Below are 23,978 nucleotides of genomic sequence, written 5' to 3'. Positions count from 1 at the left end.
CTCCAGAAAGCATTTTTTTAGAAGTGCCTTACTGAAAATAAAGAGAAAAGGCAGTTTAATAAGTGGTGCAGAGGCAATCACTCAACACTCCCATCAGCAGATCAATGCCCAGCCATTCCCTGAGCAACAGCTACCTCAGGTTTTACTGGGGAAAAAGACATGACATGATATATGATATGAAAAATGCCTCTGATCAGATCAGGTCAGCTGTCCCAGCTCTCTACAGTCAATGCACCAAATTCTGATCTCTACATCTGTTACATAACACAGGAAAAAAAGAAAAAAAGGCATGAAATTATTTGATATGATTTCTGTTATCCTGCATACCTTTTGGTATAAATAAGGAAAGGCAAGAAACCTCTGTATCAACAACAAAAAAAAAAAATCCACATTTCATAACTATCCTTTTTTAAAGGCCTTTTCTTCCTCTCCTGGTAATTCTTAGTGAGGTATTTTTTTGTACGTCTGAAACCTGGCTTCAAACTATTCAGCAAACAATTCTTTCCCATCAGCCAGCCATTTGTCAAATCCTCAGGGCATTGCTGAAGTCCATGCTGGTCAGGAAAGGGAGTAAAGCCTAGCAGAGCATTCCCTCAGGGTATTCACAATAGCTCAGGAACTGCCCTGAGTGAATGGACTCCTGAATTCTGGCAAGGAGGTGGGATGGATAAATCTTACCTCTCAAGAGTTTATTAAAAAAAAAACCAAACCAATAAATCCTCCAACCAGGAATGACTGCAGCTGGCAAGGACTGGAAGGACACACTGTGGTAAGTACAAAAGGACTCACAGCAAAAATAAACGAACGACAAACGCAGCAAGGATCATCTATTTTCAGTGTTCACAGCGTGCAGGACACAGAAGGTGAATTCACCGCTCACCCTGAGCAGGGATCTCTTGCTCAAGCTCATATTTTTGGTTCCAGAAGTTCCCAGTTCAATTTAATGTCACCACTCAAAGCTGCTATATATTTATTATAACTATATTGTATATAAACACAAAGGGGTTGTGTTTGGATTCACTGCAAGACAAACCCATAAATTGTATAAACTGTTATGGTCATGATTTTGAAAATAAAGTCTGCTTAGCAGGAATATCCTGACTTGGCAGGGACCCACGAGGACTGTTGTGCACCTCTCCTATGAGGAAAGTCTGAGAGGGTTGGGATTGTTGAGCCTGGAAAAGAAAAGGCTTTGGGGTGACCTAACTGTGGCCTTCCAGTACCTGAAGGAGCTACAAGGAAGATGGAGAGAGACTGTTCACAAGGGTCTGGAGGGACAGGACACAGGGAATGGCTTCCCACTGCCAGAGGGCAGGGTTAGGTGGGATACTGGGAATTCTTGGCTGGGAGGGTGGTGAGCACTGGCACAGGTTGGGCAGAGAAGCTGTGGCTGCCCCTGGATCCCTGGAAGTGTCCCAGGCCAGGTTGGACAGGGTTTGGAGCAGCCTGGGCTGGTGGAAGGTGTCCCTGCCCATGGCTTTAAGATGGGCTTTACGGTCCTTTCCAACACAAGCCTTTCTACATTTTCTGTCAGTCTGTAATTCAGGGTATCTGGTGTTCTGCCTCTGTGTTTTAGCTCCCTTGATACCATGACTAACCAACCTTCTGGATGTGTCTGGTAGTAGCACTCTCACCTAATCACAGTGCCTGGGACTGCTGTGCTACCTAAATCTTTGGATATGTGAGCATGGACTCAGTGCTGCGTCATCTCCATATGGATTTGGCATTGTAGGGCCTCTAACATGAAGCATGATGGAGTGGAATGCTCTTCATGAAGAGAATATCCATTTATATCTCACATTTCCTTTGTGTTCTCCCAGCTTTCCTCATGTCCCTGGTCAGTGAGTTATGATCGTGTCACCTGGTCCTTTTTGGTTTGTCGTGGTTTGGGCAACAGACTCTTTAGTTATGAGCACATGCAAGTACTTCCTGGGTTCTGAGGAATCACAGGATCATGGACTGAAAAGGGACCTTACAGACAATCTCATGCCATGGGCAGGGACACCTCCCACCAGCCCAGGTTGCTCCAGCCTGGCCTTGGACACTTCCAGGGATCCAGGGGCAGCCACAGCTTCTCTGCCCAACCTGTGGCAGTGCTCCCCACCCTCATTTCCAGTTGAGAGTGGTGAATAGCCTGAATTCCAGTTTGATTTAGCACAGAATTCACAGTGCCTGGAGGCACTCGAGGTAGGCAGTGACAGCCCTTCACCTCTGCCTCCTAAAGGGAAAAAAAGCAGATTTTTAGTTAAATTAGCAGCCTGGTTTAAACAAAAACTCGTTCCTCTGAGTATTTTATAGCTCCTGCATTACTGAGTGCAGTCCAAAGGACACTCACAGCTCTGCACCCCAAATCCCTCATTTCCTGGAAGCAGCGAAGGAGAAATCCTCCCTCACTCGTTCCTCTTGTCTAATTGTACTCTAATTATTAACTTCATTTATTGCTTCACAGAAGAGGAGATGTTTTCATGTCTGTGCAGATCAGCTGTAAATCTGCAGCTCCTCAATACCTCACTAATATTGTAAACACCTATTTTAAGGTTTTCTGCGCTGGAGAGCCTTGGTGTCAATTTTTTAGCTGGAGCGCCATAAATCTGCTGATCTCTCCAAATGGGAGAATTATTAAAAGGGAAGGAAATGAATGATGGGAATTTTGTTTCTGAATGGGATGATTTGGAAGAAATGAAGCCAAATAGTTAATTCTGAAATGTTATTTAAATAGTTTATATATATACATACACACATATCTATATATCTACTTATCTATATATACATACAGATAAATATTTAAGCTGAAATAAAGAGTAAGCAAGTCCTCCAGAATCTAATGGCAATACTATCTTAAAGCTTTATTTTATTTATATATATAAAAATAAAAATAAAGAACCCTTTATTATCCTGTTCATTTTTTGATCCAGTGAATGAGCGAGAATTTTTCCCTATTCTACCATTTAACAATAACTCCTGTAAACTTACAGTACAGCCCTCAATCAGTAACATTTTGCTTACTTTAATTTGTATTTTGCTAACAACACACATGTATTAAAGCAACAAATCCCTTGGATTTTGTTAAGGCAAAACAACTCGACATAAAAACCATTACTAAGGCACAGAGCATCAGTTTGATCTGAGAAGGAGAAAATTCCTTATTAAAAAGGGAAAGCAAGTTTATTCCCTGGTTAGAAAAGCCAGTTTTCACTAAGATGCCAGGCTGCCATGGGAGATGGTGGGATGGAGCAGGGGAGGACATGGAACATCCCTCAAGTTCCCAAAGGAGAAACGACTGTCCAAATAAAACCAGAAATGAAACAAACAAACAACAACAACAACAAAAAAACCACAGGAAAGCTCTTTCCTGAAACTCCACAGGTCTTTCCCTTCTGGGCTGTGAATTTTGAGTTTGATATTATCAGACTAGACTGGCATCAGGAACTGCTGGAATAATCTGAGAAAAATAAAAGAATTAAGATGCCCGGAATGCAGCCTGAGGCTGTAATGAGCTTTGAAGGGAGAGAATCCTCAGCCCTTACAACCACGTGGTGTTTTAAAAAGAGAGATCCCAGAGGAACAGCTGCTGTGCCAGGAGCTCTTGGGTTTAGTTGGACAAGCTGCTTTCTTGAATCTGAGCTGCTGGGGTGTTGTGATACACTTAAAAATAACTTCTATATGTTTAACTTCTATATGTTTATCTAAACATCATCTAATTTGACTCTACATCAAGGCCAAAGAGATGCCCTGAACCTTCCCAAAGATGGAAAAGCCACTGGAATCTGAATTTCTTTGAGAAGTTTGACTTGAAGGCTCAGTTTTAAAGGATGGGCACAGGACCTGTCCTCTGAGCAGACTCCAGATTTGGAGCAGCCACATCACCCTGGGCAGCTGAGATCAAGAAGCTGATAAATCCTGAAAGATTATCCTACAGAGTCCTGCAGCCACGAAGGGCTGGGAACTACAGAAACAACTGTAATGATGAGCATAGGGAAGATGTCACATTAGCTGAGCCAGGAACAACAGATGGAGATGGTGGACTTGCCAGGGAAAACGATGATCCCAGCCAGGAAACAGCCCTGGGACCTGAACACCCACCTGATGCTCTGCAGCTGAAAAGACCATGAGAAACCACAGACAAGGTCATTTGGTTTGTCCAGCCTGGAGAAAGGACTGAGGGAGACTCATCATGGTCTACAACTTCCTCAGGGGCAGAGGAGGGGCAGCACCAACTCTGCTCTGGGTGAGCAGGGACAGCACCCAGGGAAGGGCTGGAGCTGTGTCAGGGATGTTTAGGTTGGATCTCAGGAAAGGTTCTTCCCCCAGAGCATGGTGGGCACTGAACAGGCTCCCCAGGGCAGTGGGCACAGCCCCAAGGCTGCCAGAGCTCCAGGAGGGTTTGGACAACGCTCTGAGGGACAGGGTGGGATTGTTGGGGTGTCTGTGCAGGGCTAGGAGTTGGATTCAGTGATCCCTGTGGGATCCAGCTCAGGATATTCTGTGATGCTATGGATTTTCTCAGCTACCAGTTGAAAGAAGGAACACCAAAGCAGGCACCAAAACTCTTCATATCCAGCCTTAAATGACATCAAGTCTAAGGCAAAACCAGCCCCCTGTGAGAAGGTTTTAGGCCCTGTGAGGACACACAGCGCTCACCCCGTCACGGTGCCCGTGCTGCTCTCCATGTCATAACCTCTCAGCTCCATTTCAGGGCATTAAGCTGAGCTCTGAATTAGTGCAATTTGCCACAACAGGTTTATTCACATCAAGACAAAGCCAGGGCAGCACTTTTCCCAAAAAACAGGATTAGATGACGGGGGTAAGTGCTCCCATCTGCACTCGTGCGTGTTTAGACTCCGAGCAGGGTAATCACCCCACTCCAGGGCACGATCTGCTGGGGTCAGGGAGATAATCTTACACCTCTTGCTGGTTTTGACATGGCCCAACTGGGAAGGTGTGGAAGGGAGGAGGTAAATCTGCCCTGAAGCACGAGTTATTCATCGCTGCCAGAGGCGGCTCCACAGATCCCAGAGGATGAGCCAGTCTAGGATGGCAACCTGCTCTTCCCAACGCAGCCCTGTGTGTCAGACACGTGGGAGAATAACCACGTGGGGCAGTTTTGGAAGGAGTTATTACCGTGCTGAGGGCCTACAGAGCACTAAAGGTGGTATTCAATTTTAAACAACAGACAAAAATTACAGTATCTTGCATTTAAACCTAAGGCAAAAATATGGATGCAAATCTAGTCTGCTCCTACAACTGGTGTTAGTCCTCAATCCATGTACCCCAAGGATTTCAGTCTTAGCTTCTCTCTCATTTGGAAATACCAAGTGATACCAGGGTAATTAGGCTGCAGGGAAGAAAGGCACATTTCTGTACTGAAAAACTACAAGGCCATTTTGACTGACACAGGAAAGAAAACTGTTCTCACAGACACACTGATTTATGGGCAAAACTAATTAAAGTGAGTGGGAAAACGACTCTACATCAAAATTTTGAATAAGCAGCATGTTCAATCTATTTATACATCCCATTTTTCACCTTCTTACTGCAAACATCTCCTCCCACTTTGCTTTTCAGCATGTACTCCTACTATAAAAAATGAAGGATCATGAAGGATGAAAATGAAGGGTGGAGTGGACCTTTCCCTGGACTGAGAGCTGGTGAGTGGAAATATGAGATCTAAGAGTCCACAATTCTCCAGAATGAGACAAGAAATACACGGAAAGAAGACAAATTACTCATCTAGAGCCATCCATCCAGTCAGAATATTGCTAAAGCCTCGGTCTTTTCTTCCCTGTGAGGGTGGGGAAGCCCTGGCACAGGTTGGGCAGAGAAACTGTGGCTGCCCCTGGATCCCTGGAAGTGTCCAAGGCCAGGCTGGAGCAACCTGGGCTGGTGGAGGTGTCCCTGCCCATGGCAGGGGGTAGAATGAGATGAGCTTCAAGTTCCTATCCAACCCCAACTATTCTAAGATGATACTTTGGGGTTTTTTTAGCACAAAGACTCAGGTTCCAATCCTTTACTCTCCCACTTCCACATCTGTAAAGTGATATCAACAGTGGGATCTCTAAGTATATTTTAAGCAGGTTTCACACTACAGCTTAAATTTGTTTAAATATCAAAGCAAAACCCAGATCCCCCCCCCAAAAGAAAACCCAAAACCAAACACAAAACAAAACAAAAAACCAAACCAAACCAAACCAAAACCCATCAACAAATGAACACCATTTTACCCTCCTTTGGTTCAAAGCCAAAAACCTGGAGTTCAGACCGGGTACATCAAAAGGCCCCAGGCTTCAGGCAAGAAATCCCAGTCTGGTTTTGTTGGTGTGGGTAGATTGGTGCTGCTGCACTGGGAAAAGGGATCCTGCTCTGGGCTCTGTGTTCCAGCTGCTCACGGACAGCAAAACAACAACAACCAACAGTAATCCTGAGCATTCGCTTAAAACCACGGAATCATGGAATGGTTTGGGGTGGATGGGACACTAAAGACCCACTTTGTTCCAACCCCCTGCCACGGGCAGGAACACCTTCCACTAGAACAGGTTGTTCCAAGCCAAATCCCACCCACCCTTCAGCCTTTGGCACCGGGAATAACCATCCTGGTCATCAGTCAGCTGAAAGCTCGTGCAAAGCCCAGGGGAAAGCTCTTACTGAGATTAAAATATCCTCGCAGCAATTAATGGCACAATGCCTGCCAACATCACAGGCATCCTCCAGTCCCACTCAATCCTTAAGGAAAGCTGAAATTCCTTCTGAAGTTTATTGGCGTGGCACTGTCGGAGGTGCCTTTTCACCACTTCTGAACCCTCCGAACGTGCTCCTCATCCAGGAGGCCTTTGAGTCACACACCTGAATAACTGAAGCATTCCTTTCCTTTGAATCCACAGCATCCAGCCAATGAGGAGTGGAATTACAAGGGGAGAGGGGAATTTTCAGAATTATGAGAATTCATGCAGCAAAATTATCTTTTTTTTATTATTATTTTTGATCATGGAATGGTTTGGGTTGGGAGGCACCTTAAAGCTCATGCCATTCCAATCCCCTGCCATGGGCAGGGACACCTTCCACTAGAAGGTGGAAATCATAGTGACTCTGTTTTGTAACCCAAGTTTGCAACTCCTGATTTCAGACAGGGCTCTCCTACATGATTTGTATAAAGAGCAGAAAAGGAAACATTCCCTCTGTCTTCTCCCACAACTGAAGCTTGGGCAAACAGAAAACCAAGCAGGAAGAGATGGGGATAACCTGTCTGCACGGCAGGAATCTACTCAGGAGTTACCAAGGCACAGGTGTCCCTTCTCCAGAGCTCCCAGGGGTGCAGGAAGAGGTGCCTGCTCCTGTAGCACTGGTTCCTTCCCTGCAGCACCTCGGGCTTGCCAAAATCACACATTCCCCACCTTGGCTGCGCTCTCCCTCTTCTTCCTGTCAGATAAAGCCCCCAGAGCCAGCCAGAGGATGGAATTCCTCCCAAGTGTGGGATCCATCCTGCACAAGCTGATTGCAGGATTTCCCGGGCCCCTGACAGCAAACATCACACAGCCAGATGTCAAAGCTCGGAGATGCAGCTCTGGCAAACTTGGGATGAGGCAGATTATCCGCTCTGGAAGGGATGGCACTGAGAGGATGGGACTGGCTGGGAGCTGGCGCCGCAATTACCACGCTGGGAAATGTTAATTGACTTAAAGCAAGGCATGGAGGGGAGAGGGAAAACACTGGGAACTGAGTTAATTGTGGGCTGACCAGAAGAGCAAAACTATCACCCTGCGAAGACTGATGAATCACCAAGCTGTGTAACAACCAGGACAACTCCCTTCCTCCATGCTATAAAACATCCATCTGCAATTACCTCTGGAATTCACCTGCACTGCAGGTACACGGCCTGGCCAGGGACCGATGGGAGACAAACACCACAGCGAGGGCAGAGACCTTCAGCTCTGAGTTCTCCTCCTCCAAGCTGGTCCCTGTGTCCTCAAAACACAATCCCTTGTCACCACAAACCTTTCAATCGTCATTGTCCTTTTCCTCCAAACTCCTCGGAGCAGAGGCAGGATGGGGGGTGGCAATGGGGAGGTTCACAGTCACGGAAAAAGCTCTAAAACTTCAAACTTAGAGGTTCCAAACCGACCCGAGAGAGAGAGATCCCGGCGCTCGGGATTTTATAATTTTAAACGAAAACATGTTTATGGAGGGAGAGAAACTTGAGTCATTATCTGAGCATCTGGGATTACCAGCCCTGTACTTATGAAAGAGGCTGCAGCACACGGCTCTGCGAGCGCTCTGATCTCTCCATCTGCGGTTCCAGGCTCTCCCTGCATTTACCCTCTGACAGGCGGGAAATCACACAAACCCATTTTCCTGAGATTGCCCTTAGGAATCAACCAGCTGGGTCTTGCAAGCCAGTTCTCTCTGGGCGAACCACGGACGCTCCTCCGCGCTGGGATTGTTTTCCTTCCCTGCATTAGCAGAGCACCCACGGGCCTCGCACAGCACCTGTGATACCACACAGCACTGCTGCTGGTTGTTCCGAGGGATTTACAGCCTGATTCAGGGCAGGGATATGCATTTGGATGTAGGGAATAGGTATACAAGGAGCCAGGGTCCCTTCTCAGGAGAAACACCATGCAAAAGGCAGCAACAACCTGCCAGTGTCAGCCCAGCACCTGCTCATGTCCTTTCATAGGATCTCAGAATGGTTTGGGTTGGAAGGAACTTTAAACCTCATCTCATTCCACCCCCATGCCATGGGCAGGGGCACCTTCCACTAGCCCAGGGTGCTCCAAGCCTTGAACGTTTCCAGGGATCCAGGGGCAGCCACAGCTCCTCTGCCCAACCTGTGCCAGGGCCTCCCCACCCTTCCAGCCAGGAATTCCTTCCCAATCTCCCATCTATCCCTGCCCTCTGGCAGTGGGAAACCATTCCCTGTGTCCTGTCCCTCCATCCCTTGTCCCCAGTCCCTCTCCAGCCTTCATGGTGGGCAGCTTGTATTTTTTGCTGGTATTTGCTTCCCTATGTACATTTTTATTGTGTTCTCTCACTTCCTACAGTGAAGCCTAATGCACCTACTTTACAAGAGCCCAGGCTTTGCTGCCCTGGCTGAGGCACACAGAACGTTTTACAGCTCTATAACCATCAGGGGATGTGCAATAACTGCACTTTTACAACAGACTCGTAAAACACGGGCTATGATTTGGGTCCCTTGACGCTGCACACCCAGCAATTCCCACAGCCTGGTTCCTTCCCACCGTCTGGCTCCTTCCCACCAGCACCACAGCTGCTGGGGACACCCTGATTTTGGTGCCACCTCTGCTCCCCGCAGGGCTGGGGACACCTTGACTTTGCTGCCACCTCCTGCTCCCCGCGGAGCTGGGGACACGCTCCTTCAGTGCCACCGTCCACTCCCCAAAACCAGCGGGGCTGGGGACACGCTCCCTTCAGTGCCACCGTCCACTCCCCAAAACCAGCGGGGCTGGGGACACGCTCCCTTCAGTGCCACCGTCCACTCCCCAAACCAGCGGGGCTGGGGACACGCTCACTTCAGTGCCACCGTCCACTCCCCAAAACCAGCGGGGCTGGGGACACCCTGATTTAGGTGTCACCGTCCACTCCCCAAAACCAGCGGGGCTGGGGACACGCTCCCTTCAGTGCCACCGTCCACTCCCCAAAACCAGCGGGGCTGGGGACACCCTGATTTAGGTGTCACCGTCCACTCCCCAAAACCAGCGGGGCTGGGGACACCCTGATTTAGGTGCCACCACCCGCTCCCCAAAAACAGCGGGAGTGGGGACACCCTGATTTCAGTCCCACCTTCTATTCCCCAGAACTCCTGGGACTGGGGACACCCTGACTTCAGTGTCGCTTCTGCTCCCCACGGCGCTGGAGACCCCCCCTCCGACTTTGGTGCCACCTCCCTCTCCCCAAAACTCCCGGGACTGGGGCCACCCTGATTTCGGTGTCACTTCCCGTTCCCCGCGGAGCTGGGGACACCCTGATTTCGGGGCCACCCTGATTTCGGGGCCACCTCCCGCTCGCCGGCCCCGGCGGGTGGTGGGGCCGCGGCTCAGCATCCCTCGGGGGCGGCAGGACGGGACCCGCAGCCCCGAGCCCGCCCCAGCCCCGCTCCCTTCCCGGCCCCTTCCCCGCACTCACCGTCCGTGCAGGGGCGGGCTCGGCGGCCGCTCCGGGACTCTGGGACACCGGGATACCGGGATACTGGAGCGCCGGGACACGGGGCTGTGCGGGCGATGCCGGAGGAGGGGCCGGGGCCGAGCTCCCCGCGCCCGCCCCCGGGGCCGTGGCACCTGCGGGCAGGGCGGGACCGCCCGGGGGGCTGCAGGGCCGAGGAGGGGACCCCTCCCTACCCGAGCACCCCCCGAGAGCCCCACTGGCACCTCCCCTGACACCCCCCGCCTTCCCCCGGGACCGGCACCAGCGTGGCATCAGAGCGTGTCAAGGATGAGCTCATTTCGTGTGACCGCCAGGTGAATTAAGGCCAAACTGCTGACCGACCTCATTTTAGGATAAATAGGCTCCACTGGGTTCATCTGCGCTCGAAGATGAGTTTAAAGTGTTTCAGCCGGAGCTAAGGAGTGTTGAAATCGACAGTGACAGGCTCGCAGCGGGTGTTTTCCTAGGGATGCAAACCCCGTTCCTTTGTTTTTCGCTGGGCTGTTGCGTAAGCTGGATCTTGGAAATGGATACAGTAATTTGTGATGTTTTCATTGAGTTAATTAACTGCTGCGATCCCACATTCCGAAAGTGAAATTGTAGGGATAGACTTGCAAACAGTCTGCTCTGTAATTGAGTTCATCCTCCAGGCACGAGGTTTATCAGAGAGATCTAGAAGGGTTTTAACCCAGGGAAAGAGCTCTGGCACCGAACAGCGTTTGCCTTTCTCTGCAGGACTGTTGGGGAATGTTTGGGCTTCCCATCTGCTCTCCTTAATATAAACCATCTATCTACACTGGAAAGCCTCTTCTTCCCAGATGGATCCATCCTCATCCTGCAGGCAGCAGCTTCCCAGAGTGTGAGGAAGCGCCTCTTACACACTGAAAGCAGCACAATCCCGTGTTTATTCTGATTTAGAAATGATCAATTCCAAACTTTACCGGGCTAATTTTTAAGTCTGCTGGGCATGATGCAAAACCCATGTAATCCTCATTAGAAATCAAAACTCATCAGCAAAAAGAGGGAGCAACCCATTTCTACAGAATCTGTGGAATTTGCATGGCTGAGGAGAAAAGTAATGATCTGAGAAATGCTCAGAGTAATAATTACTGGAAATAACCTGTTTATAAAGCTCCAGAGTATGACTTAAGGGAGGTGGCAAGGAGGCAGGAACTTCACGACACTGTACATAAAGTGAGTGTAATATTCCTATAAAAATGGAAATGCATGCAGAGGGTAAGTGGGAGAGTCTCCCTGTCATCCTCCAGGCTACTAAAAAAGAGGAGCAAGAAGGAATATGTACATGGAGAGGTAGTGAAGATGCAATAATTTATTTAAAAATAATTAAAAATGCTGTGTTTGTTTCCCAGTCATCCAAACCTTCTGATTAATGCCCCATCCCTGGAAGTGTCCCAGGCCAGGCTGGATGGGGTTTGGAGCAACCTGGGCTAGTGGAAGGTGTCCCTGCCCATGGCAGGGGCTGGAACAAAATGAGCTTTAGGAGGTCCCTTGTGTCCCTTCCAACCCAAACCAGTCTGGGATTCTATGAATTAGAAGGAAAGCTGAAATCCAGAGTGTGGCCTTGGACATGGCCTCCAGCACACTCTGGAAAGCAATTCCATAGAATGAGTACCTCACAGAATCATGGAATATTCTGAGTTGGAAGGGACCCATCAGGATCATCCAGTCCAGCTCCTGACCCTGCACAGACACCCCAGCAATCCCACCCTGTGCCCTGAGAGGATCATCCAAACCCTCCTGGAGCTCTGGCAGCCTTGGGGCTGTGCCCACTGCCCTGGGGAGCCTGTTCAGTGCCAACCACCCTCTGGGGGAAGAACCTTTCCCTGAGATCCACCCTGAGCCTGCCCTGGCACAGCTCCAGCCATTCCCTGGGGGCTGTCCCTGTCACCCAGAGCAGGCACTGGCTGGCTGTCCCACGTCACACAAGGCCCACACCGCAGAGTTTAGCTCAGTTTTATTTTCCACTGTAACGGATTTCAAATGATACATCTCATGCAGTCTGCCAGTGTATCCATCCATCTCCGGTAGAACTTCGGGATGAAGATAAAAGACTTATCTCCACGGGATGGGGGAAGGAAGGGTTCAGGTTCGCTATCAAGAGTTTAATACATTTCAGCATCGTTTGATGCAATGGCAAAAAAAAAATTTCCCCTTGTTACCAGCAAAACGTGTCCACAATTTATTTTTTTTTTTTTTGGCCTTTTTTTTGTCTCTTTTTTTTTTAATCCTAAATTGAACACTACTGTAAAGATACACAGAGCCCAGAGAATACACATCTGCAGCACACGTTACACAACTTTACAAACTAGACAGGTATAAATCTACAGAATGCCTCAGCCCCCCGTGTCTCTCCCACGGAGGGAAGGGGTGTCCGTGGGCAGGGCTGTGAGGGCGGGGAGGAACCGCCGGGGCGGGTCCCTCCTGCACAGCGGATGCTGCCAGGCACAGTGAAGACAAAACCAAACCAAACCAAACCAAACAAAAAAATCAAAGCAAGGGGGAGATTAAGATTATCCTGCTGTCAGTTTATTTCCCGATTCCTCCCTCTGAGGGGGGACTTGGAGGGGTTTTTCTCCTCCAGCGGCGGGAATCTGATGAGGCCTTCGGTTTGGTTTAAAAGCACCCTTTGCTTCAAATGAAAGCATGTTCGAATTAAAACTCTCAGGGGAGGTTTAGGTGGGGGATATTGGGAAGGAATTGCTGGCTGGGAGGGTGGGCAGGCCCTGGCACAGGTTGGGCAGAGAAGCTGTGGCTGCCCCTGGATCCCTGAGAGTGTCAAGGCCAGGTTGGAGCCACCTTGGATAGTGAAAAGTGTCCCTGCCCATGGCATGGATGGACTTAAAGGTCCCTTCCAACCCAATCCACTCCATGATTCTCTGATTTATAAAGACTTCAGGCAAATGTGCACCTTAGTCCATCAGGCTTTTTACAAAAAGAAATTGAAAAATTACTCAGGGTTCCGTTAGTAAGAAATCTCGTGACTTATTTGCAAGTTTTCGGTATATTCAGGATAATCCAACTCTCGCCCTTGTTAAATACAAAACTTAAAAATGCATCAGCCAAGATCTTCCCAGGCTTAAAACTTTCTTTGCTTTCCAGAAAACAGGTCGATGAAACGTGAACTCAAAGGACAAACACAAGATATTTGAACATATCATTAAGAGAAGCTCGAGTGAGCCAGAAATACTTTTTAATTACCAGCAAAAAAGAACAATATGCACTTTAGTTCCATCTGAAACACGTTTCCCATCCGTATTTCCACCCAAATTTGTCCCATGCATGACATCTTAGACGTGAAATTTCCTTTGCGCTGTACAAACCACGACTTGAAAACGAGCCTCGAATAAATAGAACACAACACTCAAAAGAGCAAAGAAAGGAAGGGTCAGGTGGCAGAAACAGCAAGAGACAGGTCTGGATCTCTGCAGAGCAGATGTGTGGTTTTCCTCTCCAGATATAAAACGTGAAAGCCTTTAAAAATGGTACAAAAGTTGAATATACAACACATACAATACAATACAAACTGAAGTCGCCTCGTTAAAATAGGCTTAAAAAAAAAAAATCAAAATAGATACAGAAGCAGAGCATGTTCAACCGAGAATTCGTGATTTCCAATTACTACATGTTTGGAGAACTGTAGCCCAAGGCATCCTCCTTTTGGGCATTTCAGCTGGGAGGAAATCCTCCTGCAGCCTGGATGGAAAAGTGAACTCGGAGAAACTTAATTTGTTCTCAGCTAGTGGGACTGACTGGCTGATCAGCACTAGCACCATTAAGACATGTCCAAGTTAACTTATCCCTCAAGCTGCAGAAAGCTCTCAGAAGTGCCCTCCAGAACCGCCCTGGTGATGCTCTGAGGAATTCACACCTTTTTGTTTGGTTTTTTTAAGCTAATATTGCATCTACAATACAATTCCATACCAAACTCTTGAGTTCAAAAGACAGAACAAAAAGTTTTCCTACGACACAAAACCTTTTTGACAGCAAATAAGTTTGGTATCTTTCCCAAAATAGCTGTTTTAGAACCAAAACAAGAGGATTATTAGTTCATAGTAGAAACTTCAGCTCCCAACAGCTGGTAAGATAGCACAGAGTAGTTGTGGATTAGTGATTTTATTCAAGATTGCATATGGCAAGTTCACAGTTCATTCTTCTGGCAGTGCACATGCACGTCAAGAAAGAAAATATAAAACTTTGGAAAATACAAAATAAATTAAATACATGCAAATTTGCAGCTTCATTAAATATGTTTAGCAAAACGCTCCCCAAAATAGTGCAACATTAAAAAAAAACAACAAACAAACAAAAAAACCAAAACCCCAAAACAGTTAAATTAAGTCCCAACTTACTTTGCAACACCTTAATTTCAGTAGAAAAAAAAATACCTAAAGTCAATTCACAATCTTCCAAAACACTCTAGGTAACTGAATAGTTCTACTCCTACTAACAAACAGGTTCAGAAATTAAAAAAAAAACCAAAAACCAACCAACCAACCAATCAATCTCAAATTAAATAAAGAGCAAATGTCTGCAAAAGAAGACTAGAGGGCTATGCTCGGCCTAACCTTCCTGGAATCCCAGCTTCCCTAAGCCCGACCCTGTCACTCCCCGGCAGGAATGTGTGGGCAGGGAGGAGGAGGAGGAGGAGGAGGAGGAGCAGCACCTTCCCAGAGCGATTCCAGTGCCCCCTTGCTGGGAAGATGGGAATTTGCTGTCTGGCTGGGAAGAGAGATCCAGGAAAGGCTCGTCCTTGTCCTCACGAGTGGACCATCCCTAGGATGATTTGCATACAGTGACTTACAAAAGCGTTCTGTTCCCCTTGGAATGTGCTCCTCACATCCCAGCAAACGCATTCCCAGATTTGGCCTGCAAAGGACAGCTCGAGTGTACGACTCTCACCTCCTTTTGGACTCTCTGATTTTTCTGAAGGGAGTATCTGGGACTTGGAGGGGATTATTCCGGCGTGAACAGATCAGGGCTTGCCAAAGGCATGTGGGAAAGGGGGAAGGAGGAGGAGGAGGAGGAGAGAGGGGGGAACGCTTGTCAGGTTTTCCAAGACAAGAATTCCACAGCATTCTGAAAGCCTTCAAAACTTCCTAGGGGACAACGCTCACGAACACGCTCCAGGAAAACCCACCGCCGTAGGGAGAACTACAAGCAGCAGCTCGGATCTTAAATCTTAATTTTAAAATAGGTCACACAAGGTAATACTCATGGAACTACCAAACTTCAAATCCTAGCTCTATACTAACAGATTTCTCTGCATCCCGTTTGATCTTTACCAGGTACTGCAATAAAGGTTATTTTACACAGTCCAAAGATTTATTTTTGTTTTTTTGCTTTGTGGTTTTTTTTCCTTTCTCTCAGGATTTTACAAATGGTTCTTTGGGGAAATTTCCTTCTGAAAATGTAAGCAGTAAAATGAAACCACATAGCAGCACATTTTCATCCCCTAAAAATATAAAATAATATGTATATTATACAGTAAATCAGTCATGACAGAGCACAATCACCTGCCTTTGGTGGCACTTGGTCAGTGAATAATTAATTCGTTGATGCCGGAAGTCGGGATTTACCGACGCAACGGAGGACTCGGGAAAAAAAAAAAGCATCGCTCTGAGTGTAGAAGCGCCAACCTAACCAGCGCCAGGGTGGGCTCGGAGTGGCAGACTCCCTATCCTTGCTGAGATGGGAATGTCCAATACATTGCAGAAGGATCTGGACACTTCTGTACACGTGGAGGTCCTGCGAAGCTCGGGATGCCTGGGACCGGGGCGTTGCCGATGGCCGGAGGAAGCGCAGGATGAACGGGATGTGGGTCGGCTCGAGGAGGGGCAGAAAAGAAAACTAGTGACTTAATGACAGTCCTTAACATGCTTAAGTGGAACTGACCTGCCAGAAAGAGAGCAGAAAGCAAGGAAAATCAGTGAGGTTTTGGGGTTGGAAAGGAGATCACCCTGAACAAGACGTCCAGCAACCCAAGAGCCTCAACGACAGCGACGAACGGAGCCACGGAAAGCACGTGGTGACAACCCGTGGAATGAGCAATTTGTCACAATGTGCCAATTCCCTTGATTTACACTAATTCTGTACCACCTATAACCCAGCATTGTATCTTGCCTAAACACTCCAAAGGCCTAACTTTCCTTTTTCTTCCCTGTAATCGTTCTGTTCCTTTAATGGGATTTTTCTCTCCACTGGATGTGCTCGAGAGCAGATCTGTGCTTACCTTATGTACCAATAGCAGCTGTGCTTGAAAATTATAAAACAAAGGCATGAAAAATATAAATACTTCTGTTCCCTGTCTGCTGACAGAGAGCCTTTCCTGATATATATATATGTGCACACCTTTATAAATAAATATATGTGTTTATAAACATGTATAAAGTATTTTATACATAATATCAAATCTAATATTATAACACTATGCTATATAATTTTACATATGCACATTACACAGGCATCTTTCTCACTGATTTATAATAATTCCATCCAGGAGCAGAAGTCCAAGGCACGTGACCAAGTGCAAAGGTTGCTCGGTTCACCTTTATAAAAGTTACAGATAATGAAGTTGATTATAAAACATTTGACAGACATTCTTTTAAAAGCTCTTGGGTTTGAATTGTTTTTTCCCCACACACTTTTCATATGGAAAGCACCACGTAAGGAACTGAATGTGCCTGAGATGTTTTTGAATACACTGATACAAAACCAGCCTTAGAAGGATCCTCAAGGAATCATTTTCTTGTACAGTTATTTAAAAAAAAAAAACAAACAAAAAAAAAAACCAAAAAACAAAAAACCTTGTCCAAATTCAAGATCAAGTTATAAAAATAAATAGATAAATATTGGTGCATCAGTGTTTTTAAATTTACCCTAAATTAGTGTAGGGAGTTGTAGTTATTAACACCCTACAGGAAACCAGATGGTTATTAATTAATGCATCTTATTGGCTGCACTAACGATGGTCTGGCTGGATTAAATATATTTATTCTTCTTGAATTTCAAGGCAAAATTTGAAAATGAGCTGATTCCTATTTACAGTGATCTGGCCACGTATTTAAGCATGAAAATTCAACAAAGATTTGCCCCATTATCCACTTCAGCCTGGCAGTCACTAACCAGACACTGCAAGGGACACTCAGGTTTGTCCAGACACCACCTTTATGCTTATTTCCAGTTCTAAAACTGATTATTAACTACGTTTTTCTTTAAAGATTTAGAAAAAAAAACCCATATAAACTCAGCTTTTACAGTGAATTTGATAATTCTGTGCAGTTTCTGGCCTAAACTTTGTGGGGTAGCATGAAAAGGAGTCAAAACAAAAACTGTACACCACAACTTTTGCTTTCTAAAATTCCAGGCATTATTTGAGAAAACTTAAATTCCTGGAAATCTACACTTTGTAGAGTAGATATTGAGTTATATTTAGCAACTATCCCCATCTAGAGCTTTAAATTTGACAATATCCAATGACACTGCAGACCAGCAGAAAATTAACATACAGCCACTGAGTATTGCTCTTTAAAGTGTTGTCAAAACACATCCCTTCACAAAAATAATTTTTTTTTTTTTTAATTTAGGCAGAAGAATAAATTTAAAAGTAACAAAATCACTGCACTTGTATTTCCAAAACCATCTACAATGCAGACAGAGTGAGGAATTCCCTGACCAGCAACGTGCAATTCCAGGAGCACGTTTTATCAACGCCACGTTTCTTTCTCTTCCATCTGGCTGCTGGGTTAATCCATCAGAACCACTGATCATTCCAACAGCACTAAATGTCTGTTATCTTTGTGGTGAATAATGAATGAATGCAAGATAAATCTCTCCTCATCCTGGTATAAAGTTTTCATTCCAGAAGCAGGGATGGTTTGACAGCTGATGTTGGTACGAAAATCCCACCTTTATTTCACTGCTGTTAAATGAGTATAAAAGCAAGTTCAGGTCTAATTCCAGCTGTGTGGAACTGCACCATTCAAAAGGAATGTCTCAACAATATTCTGGAAATTACCTGGATAAAGTTTTCCCTGCACAAGTGGTACCTTTACCAACACTCTTACTCAGACCCCTGGGTTTTCATCCAAACAGCTCAAAATATCAGTTTACTCTGATACTACCAATGTTGGCAGTGAAATAGTTGCAATTTGCCAATAATCTCCTAACCCAAAGGACCAAAACTGATAAGAACTGACTTTCTTCCATCACTGCCTGGCCTTGCCTCACTACATCTTCCAGACTTACTTCTAGATGTGAGCAAAAGATCTACAGCACACTGTTTAAATTAGTTCATTCCAGCCTGTAGGGCTCCAGTTTGCTTTTCAGAATTGTTCTGATTTTATTCAGAAACCATAAATCCATAGCTTTATCAAATTTTTTTTTCTGATTTCTCCCCTCTTCTTTTTCTCCACCCTCACTTTCCATGAGCTCCTCTGCGACACGTTCCAAGCGTGGCCTGAATCTGCTCCTCCTGTGCCACCCTCAGCATCTAAAATATCTGACAGTTATCTGTGCCTTCTGATTGCTCTTTATTGATTTCCACGGTCCTATCTTCTTATAAACCCATTCAGTTTTAATTTTATTAATGGCTCTTATTAATCTAATCAGGTCGTTCACTTGACATGTGCCTGTACCTAACGTGTGGCCTGTTTGAGTCTGACTTAATTCCTCAGAAGTTGGTATATTAAAAGTGCATTTAATTCAGGCAAATAGCAGCTTTTTTCTCCCCCAGAGTAGCTGTTACAATGAAAGTTTAGAAATGTTTTACTAATATGTTAATATCTCCTCAGTCCCAGAGGTGGGAATGCAACGGAGCAGATGGACACAGGCCCCTTACTTGTGAGCTGGAAAAGCCAATTTCAGTTCAGACTGAACTAATGCACAAAACCCCTCAGCAAAGCCTTGCCCTAATTTACCCACAGAGAAAATAAGTTGCTCGAAGCTCCAGGGAAAACACAACGAGCAGGAACAATCCCACGGCACAAAGAGAGCCTGAGTGTGCCCTGATGGGTGCTTGGCATGCAGGCCTGACAGGAGACATTCCCAAAATGAAGGGAAAAGCACAGGAAACCAAAGAGCAGAGTCAGGAGACAGAATTAATCCTCAAGGAGGGGGTGGGGGGAAAAGCCAGACTTGGAGGGACAAATTAGCAGTGCCCTGGGTGCTTTTCGCTGCCACTCACTACCATCCAGCTCTTGGCATGTCTGTGACATAAAGTGATCACCTAAAATAGTACAGGCATAAAATCCCTCAGATCACCAGCATTTAAAGAAGGAAAGGGGAGGTTAGAGTCCGTGAAACAGTCTCCTGGGAATATCCTGCTCATCTTCCCAGAGATTCTTTGCTCAGGAGAAACCCTCAAGCCTTTGCAATGAAAGTAAAATATTCAATTATTTTCTGTTCTAAAGAGACCTGAGTAAGAGTGCAAAGCAAAAGAAACAAAAGTAACGTTTCCCAAATTGTGCCACTCAAATTTGTGCTGCTCTACCCCTGTCCCAGGCCGGAATATCCCAACATGGAAATACATTCAGGGTACAGAAAGCAGCAAATTATATTGGCTGAAGGAACCTCTGGAACTCTGTTTTTACTACAGGAGTTTCACGCCTCTAAGTGGGAATTTCAGAACAGGTTTACTAGACTATAGTTTATTACAGAAGTCTTAAGTGATAAGGCAGTAAAATCAAACCTCAGCAGCTTGCAGAGCTTTCTAACAAGCACTCAATTAGTCATTTTTGTAATTATCAGCAAACGACTCCTACTAAAAATGGAAAAATACACAGTGTGTCTGCTGAAAGCAAGTCTGAACTGTAGGGGAGGTGGGTAGAACAATTTTGGTCTTACTTCTTGCCTATTTGGTGTTGTGGTAGTAGCTGGAGTTGGACATCCCTCCCCCTCGGATGGCGTGGACGGCCGTCGGAGAAGACGCTGGATAATGGCCAGGGCGGATGGGCTTGGCTGCACGGGAAAAAGAGGGAACCAAACAACACATTCAGCTCTCACATGAGGTTTTCCACCTCACCTTCTCCTCTGGTACGAAACCCACTGTTCCCCAACACCCAGAAGGTGCCAAGACAAAGCTGTCGATGCTGCCCACACAGCTGTCGATGGCTGCCTCATTCTCTCTTAGGTTTTAAAACACCAGTATTTGCATCACCCCCCCAGATCGTTACCCTCCTGCTTCAGCAATCCCAACGAATCATTTCCAAAACTGCCCCACCTCAACCACCCTGTGGTTTTGTGAACTCATTGTGCCACAGATACCTCAAGTATCTGAATCACACAGGAAGAGTTTTTGACTCTGCACAAATTAAATCACAAGGAGGAGTAATCAGGAAGAAAAACCAAAAAAAAAAGAGAAAGGGACAAGGTCCAGAAAGGCCCACATTGTGTCACAGAGACACATCAAGTATCTGAATTACACAGGAAGAATTTTTGACTCTGCACAGCCCCAAATTAAATCACAAGCAGGAGTAATCAAGGGAAAGAAAGAGCAAGGGACAAGGTCCAGAAAGGCAAGGAAACAATGAAAGCAGAAAGAGAGAGTGTGGGGGGGAGGAGGAAGAAAGTGAGCGACTAATTTAAGGAGACAAGTTCTCAGGTCACTAGAAGGGCACACAAGCCCCATTATGCCGCTTATTTACCGAGTTAAACAGCAGAGGCTCTTTAAACTTTAGGTGGGGCAGGTTCTATTAAAAAAGCGAGGCCTCTGAAGACGCCAGCGCAGCGGAGGAGAAGCAGCCCCCGCGTTTCGCCCGCCGCTCTCAAAGCTCCTCCCAAACCCGAGCCAAAAATCACCCCCCACGAGCAACGTGGGCGACCCTTCGGCTCCGTGGCCTTACCAATCTGGGCAGAGTGGGCTCTCCTGGCCATGTTTTTGGCTCTGACGGCCTCCTTGATGCGATCCACCTCCTGCTGGTAGCGCTTGCGGTCCCTCATGGCGTTCTCCTTGGCCTCCTTCAGTGCACTCTCCAGGGCCTTGACTCTCTCTGCCGTAGCTCGAAGGCGTTTCTCCAGCTTAGGAAGCTCGCAACGAAGATCTGCATTATCACGAACCAGCTGCAGGGAGGGAACGTCCAGAACGGCCCGGTAAACACCAGGGGGAAGGGGGTTCTCCGGCACCGAGAGGCTGAGGGCGCCGCTGCTTCCCCCGCGCGCCTCGTGGACTGGGAATAAATCGGGTTTCTCCCAGGAAATGACTGGGAAAAGCTGATGTCCAAGTGAAATTTAGAATTGAGGAAATGTCACGCCCACAAGGATCATCAATTCCTGCACAGGAGAGCCCCAGCAATCCCACCCCGTCCTCGAGGGAGTTGTCCACACCTCGTAGTTTTAATCACCCAGTTCATTGGTCTGGCTGAGGTGTGAGATTCATTTAAATATTCTCTTTTCAAAGATAAGTTTAGAATCACTGGAATATCCTGAGCTGGAACAGACACACGAGGATCATCAATTCCATCTCCTGCACAGGACAGCCCAACAATCCACTGTGCCTCCCTGAGAGAGTTGTCTAAACTTTGTAGTTTTAATCCTGCGGTTCATTTGTCTGGCTGAGGTCTGAGATTCATTTAAATATTCTTTTTTCAAAGAGCAATTTAGAATCATGGAATACTCTGAGTATCCTTGAACCACAAGGATCATCAATTCCATCTCCTGGCCCTGCACAGGACAACCCCAACAATCCCACCATAACCCTGAGAGAGTTGTCCACACTTCATACTTTTAATCACACAGCTCATTTGTCTGGTTGAGGTTGTGATACTCATTTAAATCTTCCAGAAAGGTCAAAGAACAAGGGAGTTTATTCCACTGTTTATTCCATTCAACAAAATTTCACAGAGCTGGGTCCTGAATGCAGAAATAGCCAGGATTTTGAAAATAACTGATCACCTCGTGATTTCAAAATAGTAATGCTTCAACATGTCTTACAGACAGCATTGGGGATCGTCCAAATTTCATCACCTCAAATGGTTCTGACATGGTTCACCTGTGTGTCCCCTCCCCAAGCATGAGGGAAAATTGGAAACTTCACTAAGGAATCACTTTTAGGTTCTGCAGCTATAAATATGGTGATTATATGCAATTCTGAATTCGTGCACTTCAATTTAATATGAACCTGAGCGAGGCCTATCAATTATCTAAATAACATCTGACTTTCTATGCCCCACCAGCCAGGAGAGAGGATTGACTTTTAATAAACACAAACAGTCAGAAAATCCAGCACAATTTCTGCTGAACAGATTAAACCACTGCTAGAAGTCAGCAGCAATCCGTTCCAGAGGAGGGATCCTCCCTTTTCTGGAGTGAAAATTGTTTTAACCACCACATTAATAATATCATAAAGCACCAGCACGGACTGACATTCACACGTTGTTTGACAATGGAAACGTTTTACACCTGCTGGGCCAGGCTTGGTGCTGAGATAAAACACAAACAAGCCGAAAAAACTTGTCACAATGTGCCATTCCCTCTAAGTTTCTTACAAGCTGTGGATTCCAAGCTGGTTTTGAGTAAATACACACTAATGAGAGCTACAAAAATACGGATTTGAAATGCAGCAGAGGCGTGATTTGAGTACAGAAAGAGGCAAAATGGCAAAAAAAAAAAAGAGACACTCCTCCAACATGTCCCGATTTCCACATTTAGAAAGTAGGTCTTTAAACCATCTGTTCCCTGGGAATCTCAAAGTACCGAGTCTTAGTGGTCCCTTGTCGTGGTCCAGCACCACTTGGTCTCTTGGCACTTCCAAAGGAATAAATAAAGCAAATTTCGGAGCGTGTCTCACTAATACAGTTTCAGAAAAGTGCACTGCCTTCCAAACCAAACCACTCTGGGGTTCTGTGAAATGGGAATTCCATGAAGGATGGATGGAATGCCCACAGGTGAGGCACCAGCCCTTGAGCTGCCCATAAAACCTCCATTTCTTTGCTTTCATGCTGTGCTGGTTGAACCCACTCGAGTCAACTCCGAGGTGGCCCCTGAGCAGCTTTAGGCCAGGAGTCAAAGTTTGGGATGCACAAAAAACCCAGCTATTTTTGTGCATTTCTTAGTGCCAAAACCCAGCTATTTTCACAGAAAAAATGCTTATTTCACACGTAGAAATACAGGTAGTGGGACGAGCAGCTTCACACCAGCTCTTGATACCAAGGAGTTGGAGTTAAAACCCGTGGGTACCTTTTCCTCAGACAGCACAGGGCACCTGCTAAAATTATCCTTGTAAACATTAAAAAAGTGTGTTTTTCGTTGGAGGGAGGGAAGAAGGGAAGCAGGGAAGGAGGGGAGAGGAAGGGGAGCCCCTACCTGTTTGTGAACCTTCGTAAGCTGTTCCAGGTTGTTCTCAAGAAAGGAAATTTTCTGCTTCTGCGCAGCGCTCCCACCTCCATCGTCGCTGTCGAGTTCAACACTCTGCACAGAGAGTTCAGCACTCAGCAAAGCCAGGCAGAAACTCCAGAGCAAGCTCAGCTCCTTGGGAAATTTAAGCTTCCCAAAGGCAGGAAAGTCTTCCATACCCCCAGATTAAATTATTTAGCCTGTTCACTTGATATTTAACAACCACGTTGCCCGCCACATAAAAAATGAACTGTTGTCACTGAACAGTTATGGGGGGATCCTCAATAGGAAAATTGAGTTATATTGAATAATTTCTGATGCCCATTAATACCATCTTTGAGATGTTTTTTTAATTGAACTCAATGGGATTGATTCATTTGTTTAACCAAGACTTGCCCTCGACAAATGATGACCAAATAAAAGCTCATGAACAGCAGAACAGTTTTAATCTCGTTTCTCTCTGTTGTTAAAAAAGA

General features: G+C 46.1%; 2 protein-coding genes across 4 annotated transcripts in view; both read right to left on the bottom strand.

The window, feature by feature from the left end:
• LYPD6B (LY6/PLAUR domain containing 6B) overlaps positions 1-10,224 on the bottom strand; it is a 47,749-nt gene extending 37,525 nt beyond the window's left edge. The window contains exon 1 of one of the 3 annotated variants that reach the window (XM_050339718.1): positions 10,138-10,224. The gene's annotated coding sequence lies outside the window, so the exon portion shown is untranslated. The remainder of the gene's footprint in view (positions 1-10,137) is intronic. The other 2 variants (XM_050339719.1, XM_050339717.1) reach the window with 2 other exon arrangements.
• A 1,889-nt stretch (positions 10,225-12,113) lies between these two features.
• KIF5C (kinesin family member 5C) overlaps positions 12,114-23,978 on the bottom strand; it is a 67,259-nt gene continuing 55,394 nt past the window's right edge. Inside the window, 4 exon segments of the mRNA XM_050339653.1 lie at positions 12,114-16,068; positions 20,017-20,130; positions 21,015-21,231; positions 23,473-23,577. Coding sequence (XP_050195610.1) covers positions 20,024-20,130; positions 21,015-21,231; positions 23,473-23,577 — 429 coding nt within the window. The 3' untranslated portion in view covers positions 12,114-16,068; positions 20,017-20,023.

The sequence above is a fragment of the Myiozetetes cayanensis genome, unplaced genomic scaffold (genome assembly GCF_022539395.1).
Source record: "Myiozetetes cayanensis isolate MyiCay16 unplaced genomic scaffold, myiCay2020 scf9, whole genome shotgun sequence".
Classification (NCBI taxonomy): Eukaryota; Metazoa; Chordata; class Aves; order Passeriformes; family Tyrannidae; genus Myiozetetes; species Myiozetetes cayanensis.
Note: the sequence above shows the minus strand (reverse complement) of the source record. Positions and strands in the feature narration are given on the sequence as shown.